Genomic DNA, 21,605 nt, shown 5'->3' with positions numbered 1-21,605 from the left:
CACAGAGGAGTGTCCGTGGTATGTTGTCAGTACCGATAGTTGGGCAGAGCATTCCCTAAATGAGAGTTTTGTTGTGCCACTATTTTAGAGATGGTACGGTAATTGTCTCTCCCTGGGTACCGAGGCCACAGGTCTCCAGAGTATCAGAGCACATGTGTTACCATGGGCTCACGTGGTACCACAGAGGAGTGTCTGTAGTGTGCTGTCACTATGGATGGTTGGGAAGGTGCAGAACACTTCCTAGATGGGAGTTTTGTTGTACCTGGTACCAAAGGGTTTCTCTGTTCCGCTCTTGTAGAGATAAAAAGAAAAGGAGTACTTATGGCACCTTAGAGACTAACATATTTATTTGAGCATAAGCTTTCGTGAGCTACAGCCCACTTCATCGGATGCATACGGTAATTGCCCCCTCTCCTTAGGGGGTGGTACCCTTGCCTGAGAGCCTGACTGTGGAAGCCCCTGGAGTGGGGACAGTGCCAGAGCAGAGCTCAGAGCAGGGCAGAGCTTACAGCAGGAGACCCCTTCTCAGGTTCCTGCTTCAGAGCTGTGATGCCGAGGGTGCCCTCCTGCAGCAGAGCTCACAGCAGGAGGTCCCTCTGCTGGTATCTCCTACTGAGATGGCAGCTCTGGGGAGCCCCACTGGCTGGCCAGCTACTCGGAACCATGTGTTGGGATCAGTGCCAAGATGGCTGCACTGGGGAACCCCTCTGGCTGGCCAGTTGCTCAGAGGAGTCCTTTTTACCAGCCTTTCCAGGGGGAGTCTGCTGGTGGCTTTGTCTTTCTTTCTTCTCTCTCTTCTTCTCCTCTCCTCTTCACGACTCAACCCCTTTTGAAGTGAAGGCTCTGGGGATGATCCGGGGTCAGCACCCACCGGAGTCCCCTGCAGACTGAAGTGTTTTCTCCACAGGGAGGAATTTTAACTTCAGCTCGCAGCTCCTATGAGGCTGCCATTTTAGATGTGGCAGGTAAAGCACTTCTGTGAAGGTCTCCCAGGCACAGTGAGTGTCTGGCCATTACAGGAACTGACTCCTGGCAGGAGAGGCATGGCTTGGAGCAGAGAGAGCCAGGCAAGCCCCTGGGCAGGGGGTTGTCATCCTCTAGCAGAGAAGAATGCAGAAGAACGTCTTTACTTTTTTCTTTTTTTTTTTAAACTGGAAAAAAAATTGAATCTACTAGATGCCTGGGGGTGGGGGGGAGGAATGCCCCCAGACAGGGCAGGAAAGTGAAGTTCTTTTCCTTTCTCTCTCTCTCTCTTTTTTTTTAAACCCAAAGGAATAAAATAAAATAAAGAAACACTAGCCTAACTACTTTTAAGGAGAAGAAAGATAACAAAACAAACACTACTTATGCTAATGACACAGAAGAGGAAGGGACAACTGCTCATTCCCTCAGAGGCCAAAGGCAGTAGAGAAGGAAGTGAGGGGGGTTCCCCCCCTTGCAGTGCTAAATAGCAGGGAGGGAGAGCACATGCCCGGGCTCTACCAAAAATCTCTGATTAGAGGTGCTGGGCACACAGACACCTAAAGTGATGCACCCAAAGGGACACTACTCGAAGAAGAACAGAACGTTCCAAAATATCACATTCCTCAACTATGAAAAGAATAGCTGTATATTAGTAAGAGAGTGACAGTCAAGTTTATTCTCCTCTAATTCTCTGACTAATTATGACTCATTTTTACAGTTTGATTTTTCAGAAACATACCTTGAAGTTTAAGGAGGTCAGAACGTTTTTCATCAACATCCGGTCTTTCAGCTTTCAGGACCTCATTCAGACACTGGCTCTGTAAACTACTGCGAGTTACTGTGAAATTGACAAATGTAACCCGAGAGCAGAGATCCGGGGGAAACTCAACCTATCAAAATAAATATCAGGATCATTTTGTTGGCTTAATACATGTTCTGCCCTGCTGAAAGCTAAACAAATTTGTATGAGTTCCTTACGGTTGGATCTCTGGTGGAGAGGAAGATGACAAAGGATGGTGACAAGTCAATATCTTGGTCTCCCAGGGTAATAAGCACTCGACCTCCAGTTCTCCGGACTTCACGATTCAGCACAGGATTCAGAACTGGGTCATAGCTCTCCACATCCTAAACAGCAATACAATTGAGAGTAATGAAGAGAACAGTAGCTAAATGGACCTGTGCTGGAACAAGCTTGAATAAAGTTTGATCTGGATCACATATTTTCCCCGGCTTGGGAAAAGCTCTAGTAGTAATCCACATGAAGTTTTGGTCATGTGCGTAACTGCTGATAGTCCAATGTTATTCCCCATACAATAAGCTATACACAGTTTAATTTTTACTATCAAATGCTATTCAGACATTTTGGATGATGGATTACATACCTAAGTAATAAGAAAAGGAGTACTTGTGGCACCTTAGAGACTAAGCAATTTATTTGAGCATAAGCTTTCATGAGCTACAGCTCACTTCATCGGATGCATACTCAAGTAATGTTTCAGTTTGGCTTTCTTAATTTTGCTGTTTTCTTGTGTAGATATCAGATTATAAGTAGCACCAAGAGGCCGCAATCAGAAGTGATGCTCCCATTGCTCCAAATATTAGACCTAAATCCTGCCTCAAACAGCTCACAATTTAAGAGCACAGGCAATAAGAGGGTGATGGAGACCAACACCTTTGGAAAGTAAATTAACCTGTGCCTCACTTTTACCCATCTGTGCTATAGGGATAATATATCCTTATTTCTTAAGGTGTTGTGAGGTGCTCGGATACTACAGGAATGGGTACCATCTCTAGACAGATGTACTTTTATACATTTGCCTTATTTTTTGTATTTTCATCAAGCCAATTTGGCTTCTCCCATCTGCTCCAATCTAGCTATTTCAACACTGACTATTTACTGTAGACATCCATAGAAGTGAGTTTTAAGATTTTTTTTAAAAAACAGGAGCATTATAGATCAGTGTAGGGACTGTTCTACGCAGGAGGGATGGTGTGTGAAGAGTCACTGAAGGGGAGTGGACAAGCAGACTGGATAGTCAAATCACTGGTGAAGCGGAAGGGGCACAATAGGTGACAAATTATTAAGTAGCAAGGGGCACAGCTGAGAAAGGCCTTTAAATTTGACCTTGATATGGTAGGAGAGGGGGAGCAATGTAGTTAGAACAACAGGTAAGGGAGATGATCTTTGCTGCATTTTGATCCATTGTCTACACAAGGACCTTCATTTATTTAATTCCTGAAAAGCACAGAATTACCAGAGTAGCAATAAAACTAAGCCCCAGCAAGTGAAGATTTCAAGTGTACTTCCTGGGAAATGTAACCACAATTTTTTTTCTAATTTATGTAAACAAGAGACTAACCTGGACGAGTAGAGGGTTACCAAATCTCAATGCACTTTCCAAGTTCTTTCTGAAAGCATCATCCAAAAAGCTAGTACAAGTGATCTTATGGTCCTTGTATTCATTCATAATGAACTCTGTGGCTTGTCCAGAAGGATCAATGATCAGTGGATACCTACGTTAGTGAAAAAATATTTCCATTGTATGACTGATTTAAGGCTTCTGATACAAGGCATTTAGTCCACTCAGGTTGAGTTAATATTCTAAATCTTTTTTGGAGAATGTGGGCTCATGAAATGGAATATGGAGGATCACTGTCATTGTTTGGAGAAGATAACAGTTAATGATCTAATTAGATACAACTATCAAAAGGATACTTTAAGGTTTCAGTCAATACAGACTGACTAACAGCTTCAGTTTGAGCTAAGTTGGTATAATAGTGAAGTACACTAAAAATGCAAGTTGTTTTGCTTATAAACACAATGGAAAGAGATTATTAAGACTTGAATTTAATTTGCTAATCATGGGTACTATGTAGATGCCAGACAGCGCTCAAAATCTCTCAAAGCATTTATATTCAGTTTGATGATAAAGTTTCAATCAAGTTTTCCTTTTGATAGGTGTGTGCAAATTCCATTGACTTCAGTGGGAGTTCTGTGCACCGATCCATTGTTAAGTTTATCCCCATACATTCTGTACTTATTGTACAAATGAAGTACCTATTAAACTGCTTAAGCATGATAGCGTTTTCTGTGCACAGGTCATCTGCAGGTAGAGAACTTGCTTGCCAGCGAAGACGCTCATCTGCATTGGAAAGGTATTCTGTCCTTGCAATGTCTGTACGGAACTGTAGAGTAAAACATTATTATTATTTGCCCAAAGAGAGCCCAAAGTTTGATCAAATTTGATCATTATCTTTTGTGAAAACCTTGTGATTTCTCATTTATGAAGCAGTAACTCATTACAATATATGTTAACACGAGTGGTAGTCATGACATTAGTAATTGTGGATCAATCTTTACCTGGATATTTGCTTGCTGCAAGTGATGGGACCATGTAGTGAACAGGTTCTGTCGCATCTGCTGGTCAAAGTAACCAGCATAAGCAATAAAAGCCCCTGAAAGCAAACAGTCTCCTGCAATAGCAGACATCTGGTTCTTGAAGGTTTCACTTGTCTTCTCCCATCTTTCACGTTCGGCAGACAGACTTTTCAAGAGAGCTGTGCTACGGTTTACCTAGAAATTAAGGAATGGTCAATATAATATATATCTTTATTCAAAATGAAGGCTCCCATAATTATCGCATTTGCAACCTATATGGAGAAACAAGTTTGCCCAACACACCAGACTTTGGACCCAAATTTTCAGAATTACGTATGTCCAGAAAACAACTATGAGTGCATATACAACTCTGGAAGTTTGGTTGTTAGTATTCTTGGGCTGTGAATTTTACAGTTCTGGTAGTGGAAAGGGACAGAAGGGTTGCAAACATTTTGGAGAACAGGATTAGAATTCAAAATGATCTTGACAAATTGGAGAATTGATCTGAATTCAACAAGTGAAATTCAGGAAGGGGGAAGGAGAAAAAAATCAAATGCAAAACAACTGCAGAACAGGGAACAACTGGTTAGGACAGGGGTGGCCAACCTGAGCCTGAGAAGGAGCCAGAATTTACCAATGTACATTGCCAAAGAGCCACAGTAATACATCAGCAGGCCCCCGGCCCCCATGAGCTCTCCCCTCACCCCCCGCTCTCAGTGCCTCCTGCCCACTGGCAGTCCTGTGGATCAGCGCCTCCCCAGTCAGCTGTTTCGTGGCATGCAGGAGGCTCTGGGGGAGAGGGGGAAGGAGTGAGGGCACGGCAGGCTCAGAGGAGGGGGTGGGAATGGGTGGAGTGGGGGCAGGGCCTGTGGCGGAGCCAGGGGTTAAGCAGTGGGCACCCCCTGACACACTGGAAATTTGGTGCCTGTAGCTCCAGCCCTGGAGTCGGTGCCGATACAAGGAGCCGCATATTAAACTTCTGAAGAGCCACATGGGGCTCCGCAGCTACAAGTTGGCCACCCCTGGGCTAGGATCTAGCTCAGAGGTGGGCAAACTATGGCCTGCGGGCCACATCTGGCCCACGGGACTGTCCTGCCCGGCCCCCGAGCTCGTGGACGGAGAGGCTACCTCGGCCCCTCCCCTGCTGTTCCCACTCCCCCACAGCCATGCCGCCAGTGCTCTGGGCGGCGGGGTTGCGCGCTCCTCCAGGGCAGCATAACTGGCTCCAGCTGGGTGGCGCAGCTGCCAGACATATTGCTCTGAGCAGCATGGTAAGGGTGCCAGGGCTCGGGGCCAGGGGATAAGGGGCAGGGGTTCCCGGGGGGCAGTCAGGGGACAGGGAGTAGGGGGTGGTTGGATAAGTGTGGGAGTCCCGGGGGGCCTATCAGGGGGTGGAGGTATGGATAGGGGTTGGGGCAGTCAGGGGACAGGGAGTGGGGGGGGGGGGTTGGATGGGGGTGAGGTCCTGTGGGGACGGTTAGGGGGCAGGGGTGTGGATAGGGGGCGGGGCAGTCAGGAGACAGGGGGGTTGGATAGGAGGTAGGGTCTCAGGGGGGGCAGTTAGGGGCGGGGGGGTCCCGGGAGGGGGCGGTCAGGGGACAAGGAGCAGGGGGGTTGGATGTGTAGGGGATTCTGAGGGGGGCAGTCAGGGAGCAGGAAGTGGAAGGGGGTTGGATGGGGGCAGGGGCCAGGCTGTTTGGGGAGGCACAGCCTTCCCTACCCAGCCCTCCATACAGTTTTGCAACCCCGATGTGGCCCTTGGGCCAAAAAGTTTGCCCATCCCGATCTAGCTGGCTAGGCTGAAGAGGATCTGGGGGTTATAGTGGATCACAAACTGAGTCTGAGTGAACAATGTGATGGAGCTGCAAAAACGGCTACTATTCTGGAACGTATTAACAGGAGTGTTTTAAGTAAGACTCAAGAGGTATTGGTCCCAATCTATACAGCAATCAGGGCTCAGCTGGATTACTGTGTCCAGTTCTGGATACCACACTTCAGGAAAGATGTGGACAGGTTGGAGAGTTTCCAGAGAAGGACAACAAAAATGATTATATGTTTAGAAAACCTGACCTACGGGAAAAGATTAAAAAATTGGGCATGTTTAGTCTCGAGAAAAGGCAACCACGGGGAGAGTCTTCCAATATGTTAAGTGCTGTTCTAAAGAGGACTGATTAATTGTTCTCCATGTCCACTTAAGGTAGGATAAGAAGTAAGGGGTTTAATCTGCAGCAAGGGAAATAGAGATTAGATATGAGGAAAAGCTTTCCAACTACAAGGAGTAGTTAAGCACTGGAATAGGCTTCCAAGGGAGATTGTGAAATTCCCATCATTGGACGTTTTAAAAAACAGATTGGACAGACACCTGTCAAGGATGAACTAGGTTTATTTTACCTTGCTGCAGCACAGGGGGCTGGACTCGAGTTCCCTTTCAGCCCTACATTTCTATGATTCCATCAGTGCAGCTCAAGGAACCAAAAAATAAGAGGACATTTGTATGGACTGTTTGACCTGACTTCACTAGACTTGTCTGAAGAGAACATTAATATAACAGTTACCCTGCAAGATAGTTTTAAAATATGAGAAAAGGCAGACACTCAACTTTTTGTTAAAAGCATTAAGTAATCAAAATTCCTCTGAAACACATTTGAGACTTACAGAATTGATCAGTCTAATGGGTGAATTTTGTGCTTGTGAAAAAGGACTGGTTTTACCTATGCTAGCTTTCCTTGGTTTTGAGTAACATCCCACCTGCTAGCCTCGTCCTGATCAGACAGATTGCCAACTTAATTGGGTGGCCAGCATGAGGCAGTGATTGGAAGAGTAATCCTCACTCTGGTCTGTTTATCAATGATCTGCAAAGCTCTTTGTAAAAAGTCCAAAGGATGAAACATACTGAAAGATAAACTGTTGTGTAGAGAGGCCATTAAAGCCTTTTGTTTTAGAAAGGTATATAGAATGTTTGAAAGCCACTACTCCCACCCCCTGAAATATCAAAGAGAAGCCAATAAAATGGACAAAATGGTACATTAAGTATTCTCACTTTTGCTTCAACTGCAGTCAGGTCTGCCTTAATTGCTTGAGCCTCTGAAATCAGCACTGCGTACTCTTCCTTGTAGAGAGCAATACTGGCCTCGAGATGACGAATCATCTGTTCTACCTCATTAGCTTTCTGTTGATTGTCTTTGGCATCATCCTCCAGTTTCTGTAGTTCATTGCGGAGAGGTTCTACTCGTTTCAACATATCCGCATAATTCAGCTGTTAAACATGTGAACAGTCAGTTCTAGATACTTTCTAGAATGGAATTTACCACGTGACTTGGGACCATGTAAATCAGCAAGCATAGTTTTTTATGGATTGAGGGCACCCCTCAGGATTTTAGGTATTCAGGATTTCATTTTAAAAAGTTTAATTTTCTAGTCTTCTGCTTAAACTGATTCACTATTCTGAGTCTGCAGGTCGCCTGAAACAGCCAAGAGGTGTGGACTGCACTATTCATCTCACTGAAGTGAGACTGAAGTTCTTTGGGAAGCCTCCAGATTTTGATCAAATTTCAAATTAAATCATGCAGTGCAGAGACAATTGCCCGTGATGCCAGAGCTCTCTCTCAGGGCGTGTAGGATGAAGGCAGGGGAGACACTGCAATGAGTCTGGAAGGCTAGAAGAGGGAAACTTACCCTTTTGGGGTAAATACCAAATTAGCGTTTCCTTTTCCCTGCACACTGGGATTAGCCTGCCCCTGCCCCCACTGAAGGAGCCCTCCTGTTTTCCCATAACAGCACTCTACTAAAGCTTCTAAAATCCCACCTGTAAACCCTTGGCCAAAGTCGACACCCACAAATAACCAACCTGGGTTTTGGATAGGGCTGGATGAGATGGTGTCTGTGCTTGCCATTGACATTACTTCAGAGCTAGATGCCCTCCCCTCAGTAAGACATGATCACACTGCTCTACAACATTCCCCACCCTTGTCAGGTGGGAGAAATGAGATCAAACCAGGCAACAAAATTTGGTCTGTGTACACAAAACTGGCTACAGAGCAAAAAGTCCAGCCATTAGTCACGATTATTAAAACAGATATTTTCAATGGTCTTTTGAAAAAGTAAGTTGTAGGGTTGCAATCATTACATACAAGTTGTTATGAAATGTACTGCAGGATCCTGTTAATCATGGAACAGTTAACCGAGTATTCAAGAACACTCAACACCTTACTCTGCACGTTCACCTGAGACCAATTTCTGTTTTTACCAACAATAGCAAGCTAGACAAGATGCCACAGATCTTTGAGTGATGGATGTCTGTGGATTCTGAGTCCTTGCATATTTCCAGCACGGTAGAACTAGTACTGATCACTAGGTGTTTGATTTCCCACATAACACTGAAGCATTCTACATTGGCGTATCTACTGCAGAAGAGTTACCTGTGCAATTGCCCATTTTACCATGGGGCCACACGCTAAGGATGCTCGGTTTACGATTTCGTAATTGTAACTTGGATTTGACATGTAATTCTTCTTCATCTTTTCCCAGATGGAGTCACTGCAAAAGAAGAGGTACCCTGTGTGCTTAACACAGCATGTGTGCAAGTGTTCAATCTGTCAGCGCAGAGTTACTGAGAGGAAATTGCCCCTTTCCTACAGTAGATAAACTAAAACCAATACCTGAGATCTTCAGTATTAAAGTTGACAATGCTGCTGATGAAATTATCTCTGAGAATAACTGGTCTGATCTTTTTCCAGTCATTTGTCTCCTCACCCAACAAAAGACAGATTGATTCTAAAGTCAGTTTTACTGCAGCAGGAGGGTTGGCCATTGCTCTTACTTCAACAAGATGCTGCTTCCTTATAGAGCTTACAGCTATTAAGGGGACAAAAAAGGTATTTTCAGGGATTTAAGGCTACTGCTGGGAAATAAAGAAAGAAATTTAAGTTCAATTACTGGGAATAGTCTATATCCCAGTGCTCTGATGGCAGTATGTGCTACTCAGACTATACTTTAAAATTTATTTTAAGAGTAAAATTTAGCCCTGAGATGCATATCTTCTCCCTGATAGATCATCTTCATGAATATATGACAGAGTTTGATATTTTGTTCACCGCATAAAATATGGAGATTCTGCATATGCATATGAGATTAATTCTGCTTTTTGTGAGGTAGAAAACAAGCCCTAACATCACCAATTGTGACTACTAGTAAGATTTCTATTGTGAAAATCTTGTGAACAATTTCTTTCTATTCCCAGCAGTAGCTTGGTACCTGCAATTATTCACCTGATCTCCTCAGCAGAAAAGTTTACAATAGTTGGAATGAAGTTTTCCCTCATAATGATGGAACGTATCTGTTTCCAGTCAGTTGTACTTTCACCCAATAGTAGACAGATGGATTCTAGTGCTAGCTTCACTGCTGCAGGTGGGTTGGCCATAGAACGGACCTCTACCAGATGCTGCTTCTTTATTGATTTTACAGCTAATCACAGTGGTCAAGCCAGATTAAGCAGGAGAAAGGAAGGGTATTGATTGGGAAGAAAATGGAAGAAAAGACAGCAAAATAGTAAGACAGGAATTAGCAAATATTCATTGTGATTGTTGAGAGATTTTTAAGCTTCAGGTCATATCTAAAATGAATTAAACCTCTCTTGTAAAAACCAAATGCTTTCCACATTTTGAAAACCCTCCACCAGTATTCTCACTTGTGTGAGAGCAAGCTGAACTATCAGAAGCCTCCAAGCACTACTACAAGAGCAAGAGTTTGCACCTGGCAGCTATGTTGAGTTCACAAGTTAAGGAGCCTAAAAACAAGGTGTCATAAATATAAAGCGAAGGGTAAACCCCTTTAAAATCCCTCCTGGCCAGAGGAAAAATCCTCTCACCTGTAAAGGGTTAAGAAGCTAAAGGTAACCTCACTGGCACCTGACCAAAATGACCAATGAGGAGACAAGATACTTTCAAAAGCTGGGAGGAGGGAGAAAAACAAAGGGTCTGTGTCTGTCTGTACGCTGCTTTTGCCGGGGATAGACCAGGAATGGAGTCTTAGAACTTTTAGTAAGTAATCTAGCTAGGTATGCGTTAGATTATGATTACTTTAAATGGCTGAGAAAAGAATTGTGCTGAATAGAATGACTATTTCTGTGTGTGTGTCTTTTTTGTAACGTAAGGTTTTGCCTAGAGGGGTTCTCTATGTTTTGAATCTAATTACCCTGTAAGTATCTACCATCCTGATTTTACAGGGGTGATTCCTTTACTTCTATTTCCTTCTATTTCTATTAAAAGTCTTCTTGTAAGAAAACTGAATGCTTTTTCATTGTTCTCAGATCCAAGGGTTTGGGTCTGTGGTCACCTATGCAAATTAGTGAGGATTTTTACCAAACCTTTCCCAGGAAGTGAGGTGCAAGGGTTGGGAGGATTTTGGGGGGAAAGATGTGTCCAAACTACATTTCCCAGTAAACCCAGTTAGAGTTTGGTGGTGGCACTGGATATTCTAAGGACAAAGGATAAAATTAATTTGTACCTTGGGGAAGTTTTAACCTAAGCTGGTAAAAGTAAGCTTAGGAGGTTTTCATGCAGGTCCCCACATCTGTACCCTAGAGTTCAGAGTGGGGGAGGAACCTTGACACAAGGCTATGCCTCTACAGTGAGTGACTGTATACCTAAGCAAATAGTGAGTTAGAAGTCCTTCCTCCTCTTACACAATCCACTGATAAGCCATTGTAACTAACTCTTGAGTAAATAAGTTGTAGGTAGTATTTACATTCATGATACTTGTATAGCGTTTATTAAATCACTAATTCCATGAACCAGACACTGCTATCTCTTAAGAGGCAGCACCAGCAGAGACAGAACACATTAGGGGCTTGTCTAGTAAACAGTGAGCAATAAGCTGGGGTGTAAGTGCACAGCAAGGTAGTGTGCTGTAGACTAACTAACTATGTGGACCATACTAGTGCACACCAGAAATTTCCTAGTGTTTGCTGACCTACTGCTGTTTCAGGAGTTCCTATTCTAATGTGGCCTGGTATACTGAAAGATAGTAAGTAAATCTAGCAAAGCTTGACAAAAAACAGTGAACCATTAAGACACTTTATTGCTCAAAGTTTAATAAAAATACGGCTTAGAATGCAAGTCTACAGTAGCAATAATGAGAAGTTTGGAAGCTCAGTAGTGCTAGTGAACTATTTTATTTCTAAAAAAGAAAAGGAGTACTTGTGGCACCTTAGAGACTAACCAATTTATTTGAGCATGAGCTTTCGTGAGCTACAGCTCACTTCATCAGATGTTTACCGTGGAAACTGCAGCAGACTTTATATACACACAGAAATCATGAAACAATACCTCCTCCCACCCCACTGTCCTGCTGGTAATAGCTTATCTAAAGTGATCAACAGGTGGGCCATTTCCAGCACAAATCCAGGTTTTCTCACCCTCCACCCTGCTTCCACACTAAAGATTAAGATACTGCTGATAAAGGGAAGGACCCAAAGTTCACTGAAGCAAATGGAAGCATGCCCACTGACTTCAAGAGCCTTTGGATCAGCCCCAAACCCCTAAAGGCAGGCATGCTGTAGTTATTTGTCAGTGCTGACTTACCATTCTGAGCTTCAATGACAGCAGGCTCGACTTTGTCTAGATCCTCCTTCACCCTCATTTGCTTATCTGTAATTACTTTTTGCTGTTCATGTAGCTGCTCTTGAATGTCTTGGCTCATAACCTAAGAGAAAGATTGTGCAACCTGTAAGATGTTATTTCTGAATATACTGCACATGTACAAAAGGTAAAGAAAGCTTTGATTTCACCTTTTTCTTCTCAGCTTGTTGCTGATGCTCCACCATTTTTTTCAGCTTGTCATTAGCTGCTGCATTCTTTACTTCCAACTCCTGGCTCTTTATTCTCAGGTCCCTACGCAGTTCTTCCACCTGTCATGAATTAAAATATTAGAGTCTATACAGACTAAACTCAGTTTTAAAATGTTTTAATAGCTCTAATTTTATTTTAAAAAGCAAAGTTTAAAGGTATGTACCTGGTCAACAGTTTCCTTGATCTTTCGAAGACCAACATTCAAATGCATCTGCTGTTCCTCCAGCTCACTCCTTTTCTCATTGAACAAGTTGACATAATGGTTGAGGAAGTCCAAGTAGTGACGTGGTGTGATGGCCATAGTTCTGCCTCCCCGTTTTGCTAGACGAGCATTAGCCTTTCCAAAGGAAAAGGATTTTGTCAAAAGTTTGTATACGTAAAACATTAGGATTATATAATATCTAGATTTTTTTTAAACTCAATATTGTCATGGGGCAACATTGTTTTACTGAACTTATGTCAGTCCACTAGAACACGGCACTAGAGATCCGAGTAGCATGGCAGAACACACCTGATGAAGGGTCTGATGAACAAATACACAGCTATTTACAATAGCTTCCCGATGTGATGGCGGTTGTGGTAACTTGTCATACACAACTGGCAAATAGTCTGGCACAGTGTAGTTTGGCTTCTCCAGATCCATTTTGCTTGTAAACTCTTTGCCAACTTGGTACAGTGCTTCAGCTGACCAGTCTCCAAACCAGTTCAAGACACACCTGCAGACAGGACAAGACAGACATTAAAGCCTGCAAAATTTCTTTTTTTAAGAGGGTATTAACAATATTCTTAATTAAAAAAGACAGACGCAAAGTGTTAAGATACTTTGTTGTAGTTAGTTCCCAAACACAGTAAGTTAGTTACCTGTTGAAGAGAGCTGGAGAAGTAGCTGCTCTGTCCTTCAGGCCCTCAGAAGATGGGTTCATGGTGAACACAACATGGAGATTGCGAATAATTTGACTGGTGAACCATTTGTACAATTCTTCATGGGAATCTAGCATTAAACCTTCTTTCTGTGCTCCCTCTTTACATTGAGTCATAAGGGTGGCATATTCATCTCCTTCAAAGAGACCAGGAACCTAATCCAGGAAATAAGTATATTTTTCTTAAAGGCTTGATTTTTTTTCCTGCATAAATGCTGCTTTATACACATTTACTCGTTACCTCTCCATTGGCCAGAAGAGTATTCATTCTCTCCAGGAATCCAGAACCCAGTACATTTGACTCATCCATTATAAATGCTATTTTCTCATTCTTGCAGCCAGAGCGTCTTAAGACCATTCTCAGATCTTCATCAAAGTCTTCACCTGTGTATTTTCTATGAACCTATAAAGATTTAGCAATAGTTACTGATCTTTTTTAGCCCTTATCCTCCCTCACAATGACTTACATTTATACATTTATCTTACCAAAGATAGAATATCTGTAAGACAACTGCAAGCTTTAACAGTCAGTTTTTTTGTTGAGTGATTGAACTAAACCAACCTTTATTTGGTAAACACTTAAACCATTCATCCAAGCTACAAATCGTGAGAGAGTAGTTTTCCCTGCTCCACTAACTCCAATGAGAAGCAAATGACCCTGGGGCTGGCGGAAGATTCTGAAAGAGATTGGTACTTCACGTAAATTTATTGCTTGATAAATTGTGAATTAGCCACCACATTTCCAAACCTCCTTTTCTTGCAAACTTAACCTGTATTTTTTTTTTAGTACTGTGACTGGTTCGGGGGTACACTGAAGTGACTATTGTCAGTATTTCTCAGTCTACTGCTATAATTCCAACCTTGCAGTGCCTCCTTTACAGAATGTCTCTCCCAAGTAGAACACCAGAACAAACTGGTGCTCCATTCCGGACTAGTCTGAATACAGATTTGTTTTATAATTCAAACTAGACAAACCCAGGAGTTGGAAATTCAGCTTACCGGTCAATTCTTAGCACATGATCCAAAACTTCATTGAACAGCACTAGTGGCACATCAAGTTCTTCCTCATAAAACACTTTCAGCCTGGCTTTTACATAGTCTCTCAGCTCTTCCTGATCCACTGGGATATAATCCTAGAATAAGGAGGCCAATATGTAAGCAAGAGATCTAACAGTCTAGAATTTAAGACTAAGGGAGAGATTCTCAACCTGCTGACCCCTCTGTGCTGGATAAAGAGGCTGGAGTGACACAAATTCCCAACTTGAGAATTGAGGAGGATCGCCACAGGGACCCCCTCAGACTCTGATGTAGTATGTGCCACGGGCAGGGCATGTAATGTTACATGCCACGGCAGCAGTGCTGCCCAGAATTTCTGCTGGCATCTGGGAAGTGGCTTGCACGATTTAGACAGCCCACTAAGACTCAAAGCTACCTTAGTCCCCACCCCACTCCCCTTTGGCTATGAGTTCTGTGCTGTGCCTCTTAGCAGCACAGTTCAGACTTTCACTTTAAGTTGAAAAACTAGTTTCCACACCAGCTCAGATGCTGCACTAAAATCTGATGCATTTTCTATTTGTACATCATGTCCGCAGAGCCACTGTAATGTAAGGCATCTAAAAGGATCTACTGACTACTTTAAGAGGCAATATAAGTCAGTATATTCATAGGTGCCAGAAAATTCCCAGGTAGATAGGTATTTGTGCTCCTCCTTGGCACTTTTACCATCACTGCAAACTCCTGATTTGAACACACATATGGTTCAACTAGTTTGAGTTACGTTATCTAACACAGGGTGCATGTATGTTAAGTGCATTTTCATAAGTCTAAACAGACAGGAGAGCATTTAGCCAACAGGCAGAGAAGTAGATTTATGAATACCTGCTTGGACACTGAAAAGCAAACCCTAAAACATTCAGAGCAACAAGCTTTACAACCACATATTAGCATTACACAATTGTTTCTTGAAGTCAGCTGCAACAGTTGAGGTCATATAAAGGATTGGTGGGGGGGGGGTGTCTAAGGCCATGAACAGTTTATTGATCAGACACTAATGTTTGTTATGAGATGACTATAGGCAATTATTGTTCTGAAAGCATACAGCTAGATACAAGACTGAGTATGCTTGTACTCCACAATCATACCACCTTGGGTCATACCTCAGATCAAGCTACACAATGATCTAACACCACTTGGGAAACCCAGGGAAACCCAGGATGCTAGGAAGTGAAGCTTGTGACTCAGTGGGTGGCACTTCTTCTTTGAGTCATTAGTTAGCCAGTGTGGTTACGGACACCACTGGCTTATTTGTTAAATAAACCAAAAAGACAACCTACATCTTCTAACTGCACTAGTCCAAGACCCCAGGATACTTTCTGCAATGGTTACCCTTGGTATTCTAGAGGTGTCCCTGTTTGGGTATATGCTCTGCCTTCAAATTCACAGTTCTACTCCCTTGATACCCAGACAGATTCTGCTGTGTGCTGGATACCCATCATGGCATGCTGCATCAAATGTGTTTGCTTACTAAGTCCAAATGGTTAGCAATCCTTATTGTCAATGGTAAATCCTATCATAGCATGGATTGCACTTAGTATGCTAGAACGAGTGCTGCCTAAGAGAAGTGATGGGCAAAGATTCACTCTCTTAATAGGATACTTAGTGTCTGCAACAGTCAATGGCAAGGCTTCGATTGAGATATTCCTCTTTACCTTTGACAGCCAATTGCTGTACAAGATGGGTCTGCTCATAGCTTTCTCTTTGTCTATGTTGGGGAAATGTTTCAGAGCTACCATATCAATGTTTTCATCAGTCCAACGTCTCTCCTCATCTTCCACAAGTCTAGTTAGAGAGAAAGACAGTTACAAGCAAGCATGCAACACCTATTAAAAACAGATACGTGTGAAGGACACGCTAAGTGCTATAAATAGCAAATTAAGGCAAAGGATAATACTATTGTAAATATGAGTCAGTTCTACCTACTTGCAACTACTTAGCAATCCAACAGACACTTCTCTTGCCCTGAGCTTAGAGGACTAGATTTCAAATCCACAAAAATATTATTCTTCATATTTTGGTTATGTGTATAAGCCTTTGAAGGTGGCACTTATTTTATGAACTTAAACTTTTGTTCATTTCTACAATTTGTACTTTTAATACTATTTCCATAGTTTCTTTACCTGTCTTGGAAGAGACGCAAGGCTTCGTGTGCCCAAATCCTAATAAGACCTTCAACAGGTAAGGTTTCTAATGGTCTTAAGGCTTCAAAGATACCTATCACCCATCGAGTCATTTCACGAGGTGAATAGATGTAGTGTGGTTGTGTCTCCTGGGTGAACCTTTCCTAAAATTCAAAACACTGGGTATAGTATATAATAGGATAAAGTTGTGCAACAATAATTAACATGCAAACAATGCTTCTCATGTCCCCATCTCACAACTGCTAATAAAAACAGGGTAAGCAGGCCAAGACAAAAAGCACTGGGATTTATCTAAAGTGGAATAGCAACATAATTATTAAGCATTATTAATAGTAATAGGAAAGAGGACTAGTCAGTAGAAGTTGGGATAGTGTGTAGATCAAGTTACCTGTGACATTGTATAGAACTCTACCATGGCAGCAGTAAGAGGTTCTACATATGTGCGGAGCGATGGGATAAGCCTCAGCATTGCACGATTGAATGTTCCATATATCTGAGTAAGAGAAGCTGGTCCAGGATAGTCCACATACACCACAAGGACGTGGCGTAAAAATCTGAAAGAGGTCCAATCGCTTAGTGTTCATACCAGGAAAGACTTCACCCAAGTCAGCTAGACTAGACCTGACCGATCTATTTTCAATATTCAAAACAACTGCCATCCTTGGTGGAGATTTCATCTCAAATTAAGCCACTAAAAGTCAAAGTAGGAGAGTCAATTACTGACTTGTACTCTGCAATATCACATCATATTGGTTCGTTTCTGATCCAAGCTGCTTGTTTCATAAGGTAAAAATAACTATTAATTTCACAACAGCATTCTCAGCCTCTGAAATGAGTGATGTTCAGCACTCACGTTAGCCACCATCCTGTTGGCTAATATAAAGTCCTCTTTGAAGTACAGGGCTATGAATGGAGTACAGTCTGTGTTGTTCATAGATTCTAAGGCCAGAAGAAATCTAGTCTAACCTCCCATAGAACACAGGCGGTAGAACTTCCCCAAAATAATTCCCAGGGCATCTTTTAGAAAAAAATGCTGTTATCTTGATTCATAGGCACCAACTTCTCCTGGCGCCGGTGAGTGCATGACCCCCCATCCCTGACCCATGCCTGCCCCACCTCCTCCTGCCCCTGCCCCACCCCCATATCAACCCCTTCCCCAAAGTCCCCGCCCCGACTCCTCCCCCATTGGACTCCTTCCCCAAATTCCCGCCCTGGCCCCGCCTCTTCCCCGCATCCTCCCCTGAGTGCGCTGCATTCCTGCTCCTCCCCCCTCCCTCACACAGCTTGTTACGCTGAGAAGCAGCTGTTTTGCTACAGCAAGCGCTGAGGGGAGAAGCGGGGCATGGTGCACTCAGGGGAGGAGGTGGAGGTGAGGTGAGCTGGGGCGGGGAGCTTGGCTGCTGTGGCAATTTTTCCCTGTGGGTGCTCCAGCCCTGGAGCACCCATGGAGTAGGCGCCTATGTCTCGATTTAAAAATTGTGAATGATGCAGAATCCACCCTCGGTAAGTTATTCCAATGGGTAACTACTCTCACTGTTAAAAATGTATGCCTTGTTTCCAGTCTGAATTTGTCTAGCTTCAGTCTAGCAAAGAAAGGTACAACATGATCCAGTGGCTGGAAGCTGAAGAGCCCATTATTAAATATTTGTTCCCTCTGTAGGTACTGTGACAGGGTCAGGCCAGATGCCTACAGGAGAGTGATAGAAGGTAGATATATTAGCTCCAGATTAAGCAGGTCCCTTTCCCCTGAGTAAGATAATGGGCTGTTCCAGAACAATCAGGAAGTTTCTGGAACCAATTAAGAAGCGACCAGAATCAATTAGGACAGGCAGGCTAATCAGGGCACCTGGTTTTAAAAAGGACCTCACTTCAGTTAGTGAGGTGTGTGCGAGGAGCTGGGAGCAAGAGGCACACAAGAAGCTGAGAGTGAGAAGGTGTACTGCTGGAGGAATGAGGAGTACAAGCATTATCATACATCAGGAGGAAGGTCCTGTGATGAGGATAAAGAAGGAGTTGGGAGGAGGCCATGGGGAAGTAGCCCAGAGAGTTGTAGCGGTCACGCAGTTGTTACAGGAGACACCTTAGACAGTTGCAATCCACAGGGCCCTGGGCTGGAACCCAGAGTAGAGGGCAGGCCCAGGTTCCCCCCAATCCCTTCAACTCCCTATTTGATACAAGAGGAGGTGACCTTGACTGTGGGTTCCACCAGAGGGGAAGGTCCTGGCCTAGCCCCCGACCCACTAGTTGGGTCAGCAGAGACTGCAGGGATTGTTCTCCTCCCTTTCCCCATGCTGGCCAGTGATGAGGTTAGCTGAGTGAACGGCAGGTTTGAGCCACTAGCAAAAGTGGCCAAACTGAGGGCTGCTGTGAATTGCTGAGGCGAGCAAATCCGCCAATAAGCGCAGGACCCCCCAAGGCAGAGGTGGAACTTTGTCACAGTACTTACAGACTAATCAAGTCCCTCCTGAACATATTCTTTGTTAAACTAAATATCTTGAGCGTTTTGAGTCCATCATTATAAAAGAAGGTTTTCTAATCCTTTATCATTCTTGTGGCCCTTCTCTGAACTCTCTTCAATTTGTCCACATCTTTCTTGAATTGTGGGCATCAGAACTGGACACAGATTCACAGTGGTCACATCAATGCCACAGTGGCCACACAGCAGTGGTCACAAGAGTGCCAAATACAGAGATCAAATAAACCTCTTTATTCCTATTTGTGATCTTCATTTAAGCATCCCAGGATTGCATTAGCTCTTTTGGCCACAGCGTTACATGTTCAGCGGGGAGCTCAAGTTCAACTGATTATCCACCATGATCCCCAAACCTCTCTCAGGATAGAGTCCCCCAGCCTGTAAGTATGGCCAACTTTCTTTGTTCCTAGATGTATGTATTTACATTTAGCTTTATTAAAATGCATATTAACTGCTTGCGCCAAGTTTACCAAGTGACACAGATTGCTGTGAATCAGTGACCTGTCCTCATCATTATTTACCATCCTTCCATTTTTGGGTCCTCTGCAAACAATCAGTGATTGATAAATACGTTAAATATCATATGGTCAAGAACCAGGCCCTGCGCAACCCTACTGGAAACAAGCCCACTCAATAATGGCTCCCAGTTAACAGTTACATTTTGAGACGTATCAGTTAGCCAGTTTTTAATCCATTTAATGTGTGCCATGTAACTTTTATATCATTCTAGTTTTTTGTGTGTTTTTTAAATCAAATTGTCGTGCAATACCAAGTCAAATGCCTTACCTAAGTGAGTATATTATGTCAACGCTATTACCTTTATCAACTAAATTTGCAATCTCATCAAAAACAACAAAGTTAGTTTGACATGATCTATTCTCCATAAACCCATGTTGATTTGTATTAGTTACATTGCCCTCTATTAACTCTTTAACAATCAAGTCCTGTAACAGCCACTCCATTATTCTGGCTGGGATCTAGGTCATCCCATTTACCCTTTTTAAAAACTGGCATTTTAGCAGCTTTCTTCCAGTCTTCGGAACTTCCAGTGCTCCAAGACTTATTGAAGATCAACAGGAGCCTGATGGACTGTTAATGAGCAGCTCATTTGGATGCAAGGTATTTTTAAACCAATATTTGACGCTACAAAAACTGGATTCCAATAGTAGAATGTAAAGGAATCAGATACTCCATTTTGCAGATCAGTACTATAGTTTTAGTAGCTTCAGAATAGTATTTACCTATGTGAAAGTGGTTTCCTTCCAGGATCGGTAGGGGAGTTACAAGCTCCAACAATCTGAATCCTCTCTAATTTCACCCAGGTCTGATTCGACGTATGGTAGAAGCCTCCATGTTCCACCATCTGAATGAGGGAATTGTTTTAATATAAGAAAGTTTCCATAAAAGCATAACAGTAGAATCCTTAGTTTCACAACAAAACAAACCTGTCTAATGAAGGATATGACTCTCTGCGTGCCATACTTATCCATATCTGGCAAGTTGATTTCGTCACAGAACAGCACCAGCCACTTTCCTAGCTGCACGGGGGCCAGCACCACTCCATTAGGTGTACGCCTGTACTCACAGTAATGATCAAAAGTTTTCAAAAGTAGCTCAGGGGTAGTAGCACTAGAGAAGTTAAGTCCAATCACCTTTAAAAAAAAAAAGGGGGGGTGAAAGAGGTAAATTCATGAAGACATTTGATATGTTTTAATAGCTTGAAGTCTTAGAACCAAAGTTTCAATAGATTATCATTCCTCAGTAACAAATATATGTTACAACTTGGCCTTCAGACTGAAAATATATGCTGTATGTTGACTAGATACTGATCACTGAATTCTGTTTACACAAGTATTTGGGTCACTACAGATATGTAAAATTCCTTATAGACTTTGCCATCAAAGTCTGTTATGTGCCAGTAGCACCCACCTGTTACACATACTGTCTCTCATCACTGTTAACAGGTTTAAACACTCATATACCAAGACGGAACAGCTACCTGAACTCAAAATACTTTTGATTTAATACTGAACAAGTGGAAAAAAGCCAGTACTACTGGTGCTAGTTAGAAAGGAAGAACAGATGGCCTTGAAGTTAAGGGACTCCTGGAGTTAGGAAGAGTCTAGATCTTCCTGGTGACTATGGGCAAGTCACTGATTTCTGCTTCAGTTTCCACTCCCTTTTATAGTTCATGTTTCTACTTCACAGAGTGTTATAAAGATACATTCATTTACTTGGGCAAAGAGCTCTGATACAAAGAAGCTTTTGCCATGTAAGTAGAGAGGTGTTGCTGTAATCACGAGAGTAAACCTTGTAGGCAGCTTTTACTTGTTATAAATTTGCTATTATTCAATAACCCACACATAAACAGAATAGTTACCTCCATATCAGGGAGGGCTCTGAGAGCACTGAAAAGGGTCATAGTCTTTCCAGAACCTGGTGGGCCACAGAGCACTAGGGGTTTGTGTTCCGCTAGCCAAGTATACAGTAAAGCTTCATGCCGGACAGTATCTAGGGTTGGTACTACAACATCAAGAGCAGCAACCTTGTGTGTCTCAACTTCAATCTGAGGAACCTTGGACTGCCATGGGACCCATTCACCTGTAATTGACACCTAGGTGAACAGAAATAGTTAATGTACAAATTTAGTAGAGAGATGTGTTTCAATGGGGTTCTCATCATAACCCCATCGTATTTTACACAACTTCATGCTTTAATCTGTGAACTCAGTTAGGCTTTTAACACCTGCAGATTTAATTCTGTGGGACTAGTTTAGAAGAAGCTTGGACTACACAGTAAATTATGTACCAACTGAGCAAAACAAAT

The 21,605-nt window shown here is 42.9% G+C and overlaps 1 protein-coding gene across 1 annotated transcript in view; it reads right to left on the bottom strand.

Moving 5' to 3' along the window:
• Positions 1-21,605, bottom strand: part of LOC311522429 (cytoplasmic dynein 1 heavy chain 1-like) — a gene marked incomplete at its 5' end in the record, with an annotated part of 101,267 nt that overhangs the window by 23,226 nt on the left and 56,436 nt on the right. The window contains 22 exons of the mRNA XM_084631753.1: positions 1,703-1,853; positions 1,942-2,088; positions 3,324-3,477; positions 4,022-4,149; positions 4,325-4,537; positions 7,383-7,598; positions 8,761-8,878; positions 9,610-9,805; positions 11,923-12,043; positions 12,129-12,248; positions 12,353-12,526; positions 12,701-12,905; positions 13,051-13,265; positions 13,351-13,512; positions 13,672-13,786; positions 14,109-14,242; positions 15,818-15,947; positions 16,286-16,449; positions 16,695-16,860; positions 20,021-20,142; positions 20,225-20,431; positions 21,160-21,393. Of these exons, the coding sequence (XP_084487879.1) occupies positions 1,703-1,853; positions 1,942-2,088; positions 3,324-3,477; positions 4,022-4,149; positions 4,325-4,537; positions 7,383-7,598; positions 8,761-8,878; positions 9,610-9,805; positions 11,923-12,043; positions 12,129-12,248; positions 12,353-12,526; positions 12,701-12,905; positions 13,051-13,265; positions 13,351-13,512; positions 13,672-13,786; positions 14,109-14,242; positions 15,818-15,947; positions 16,286-16,449; positions 16,695-16,860; positions 20,021-20,142; positions 20,225-20,431; positions 21,160-21,393 (3,592 nt within the window). The remainder of the gene's footprint in view (positions 1-1,702; positions 1,854-1,941; positions 2,089-3,323; positions 3,478-4,021; positions 4,150-4,324; positions 4,538-7,382; positions 7,599-8,760; positions 8,879-9,609; positions 9,806-11,922; positions 12,044-12,128; positions 12,249-12,352; positions 12,527-12,700; positions 12,906-13,050; positions 13,266-13,350; positions 13,513-13,671; positions 13,787-14,108; positions 14,243-15,817; positions 15,948-16,285; positions 16,450-16,694; positions 16,861-20,020; positions 20,143-20,224; positions 20,432-21,159; positions 21,394-21,605) is intronic.

Source organism: Lepidochelys olivacea (genome assembly GCF_965140295.1).
Source record: "Lepidochelys olivacea isolate rLepOli2 genome assembly, chromosome: 6".
NCBI classification, from domain to species: domain Eukaryota; kingdom Metazoa; phylum Chordata; order Testudines; family Cheloniidae; genus Lepidochelys; species Lepidochelys olivacea.
The sequence above is the reverse complement of the archived record's forward strand: the minus strand, read 5'-3'. Positions and strand labels throughout refer to the sequence as shown.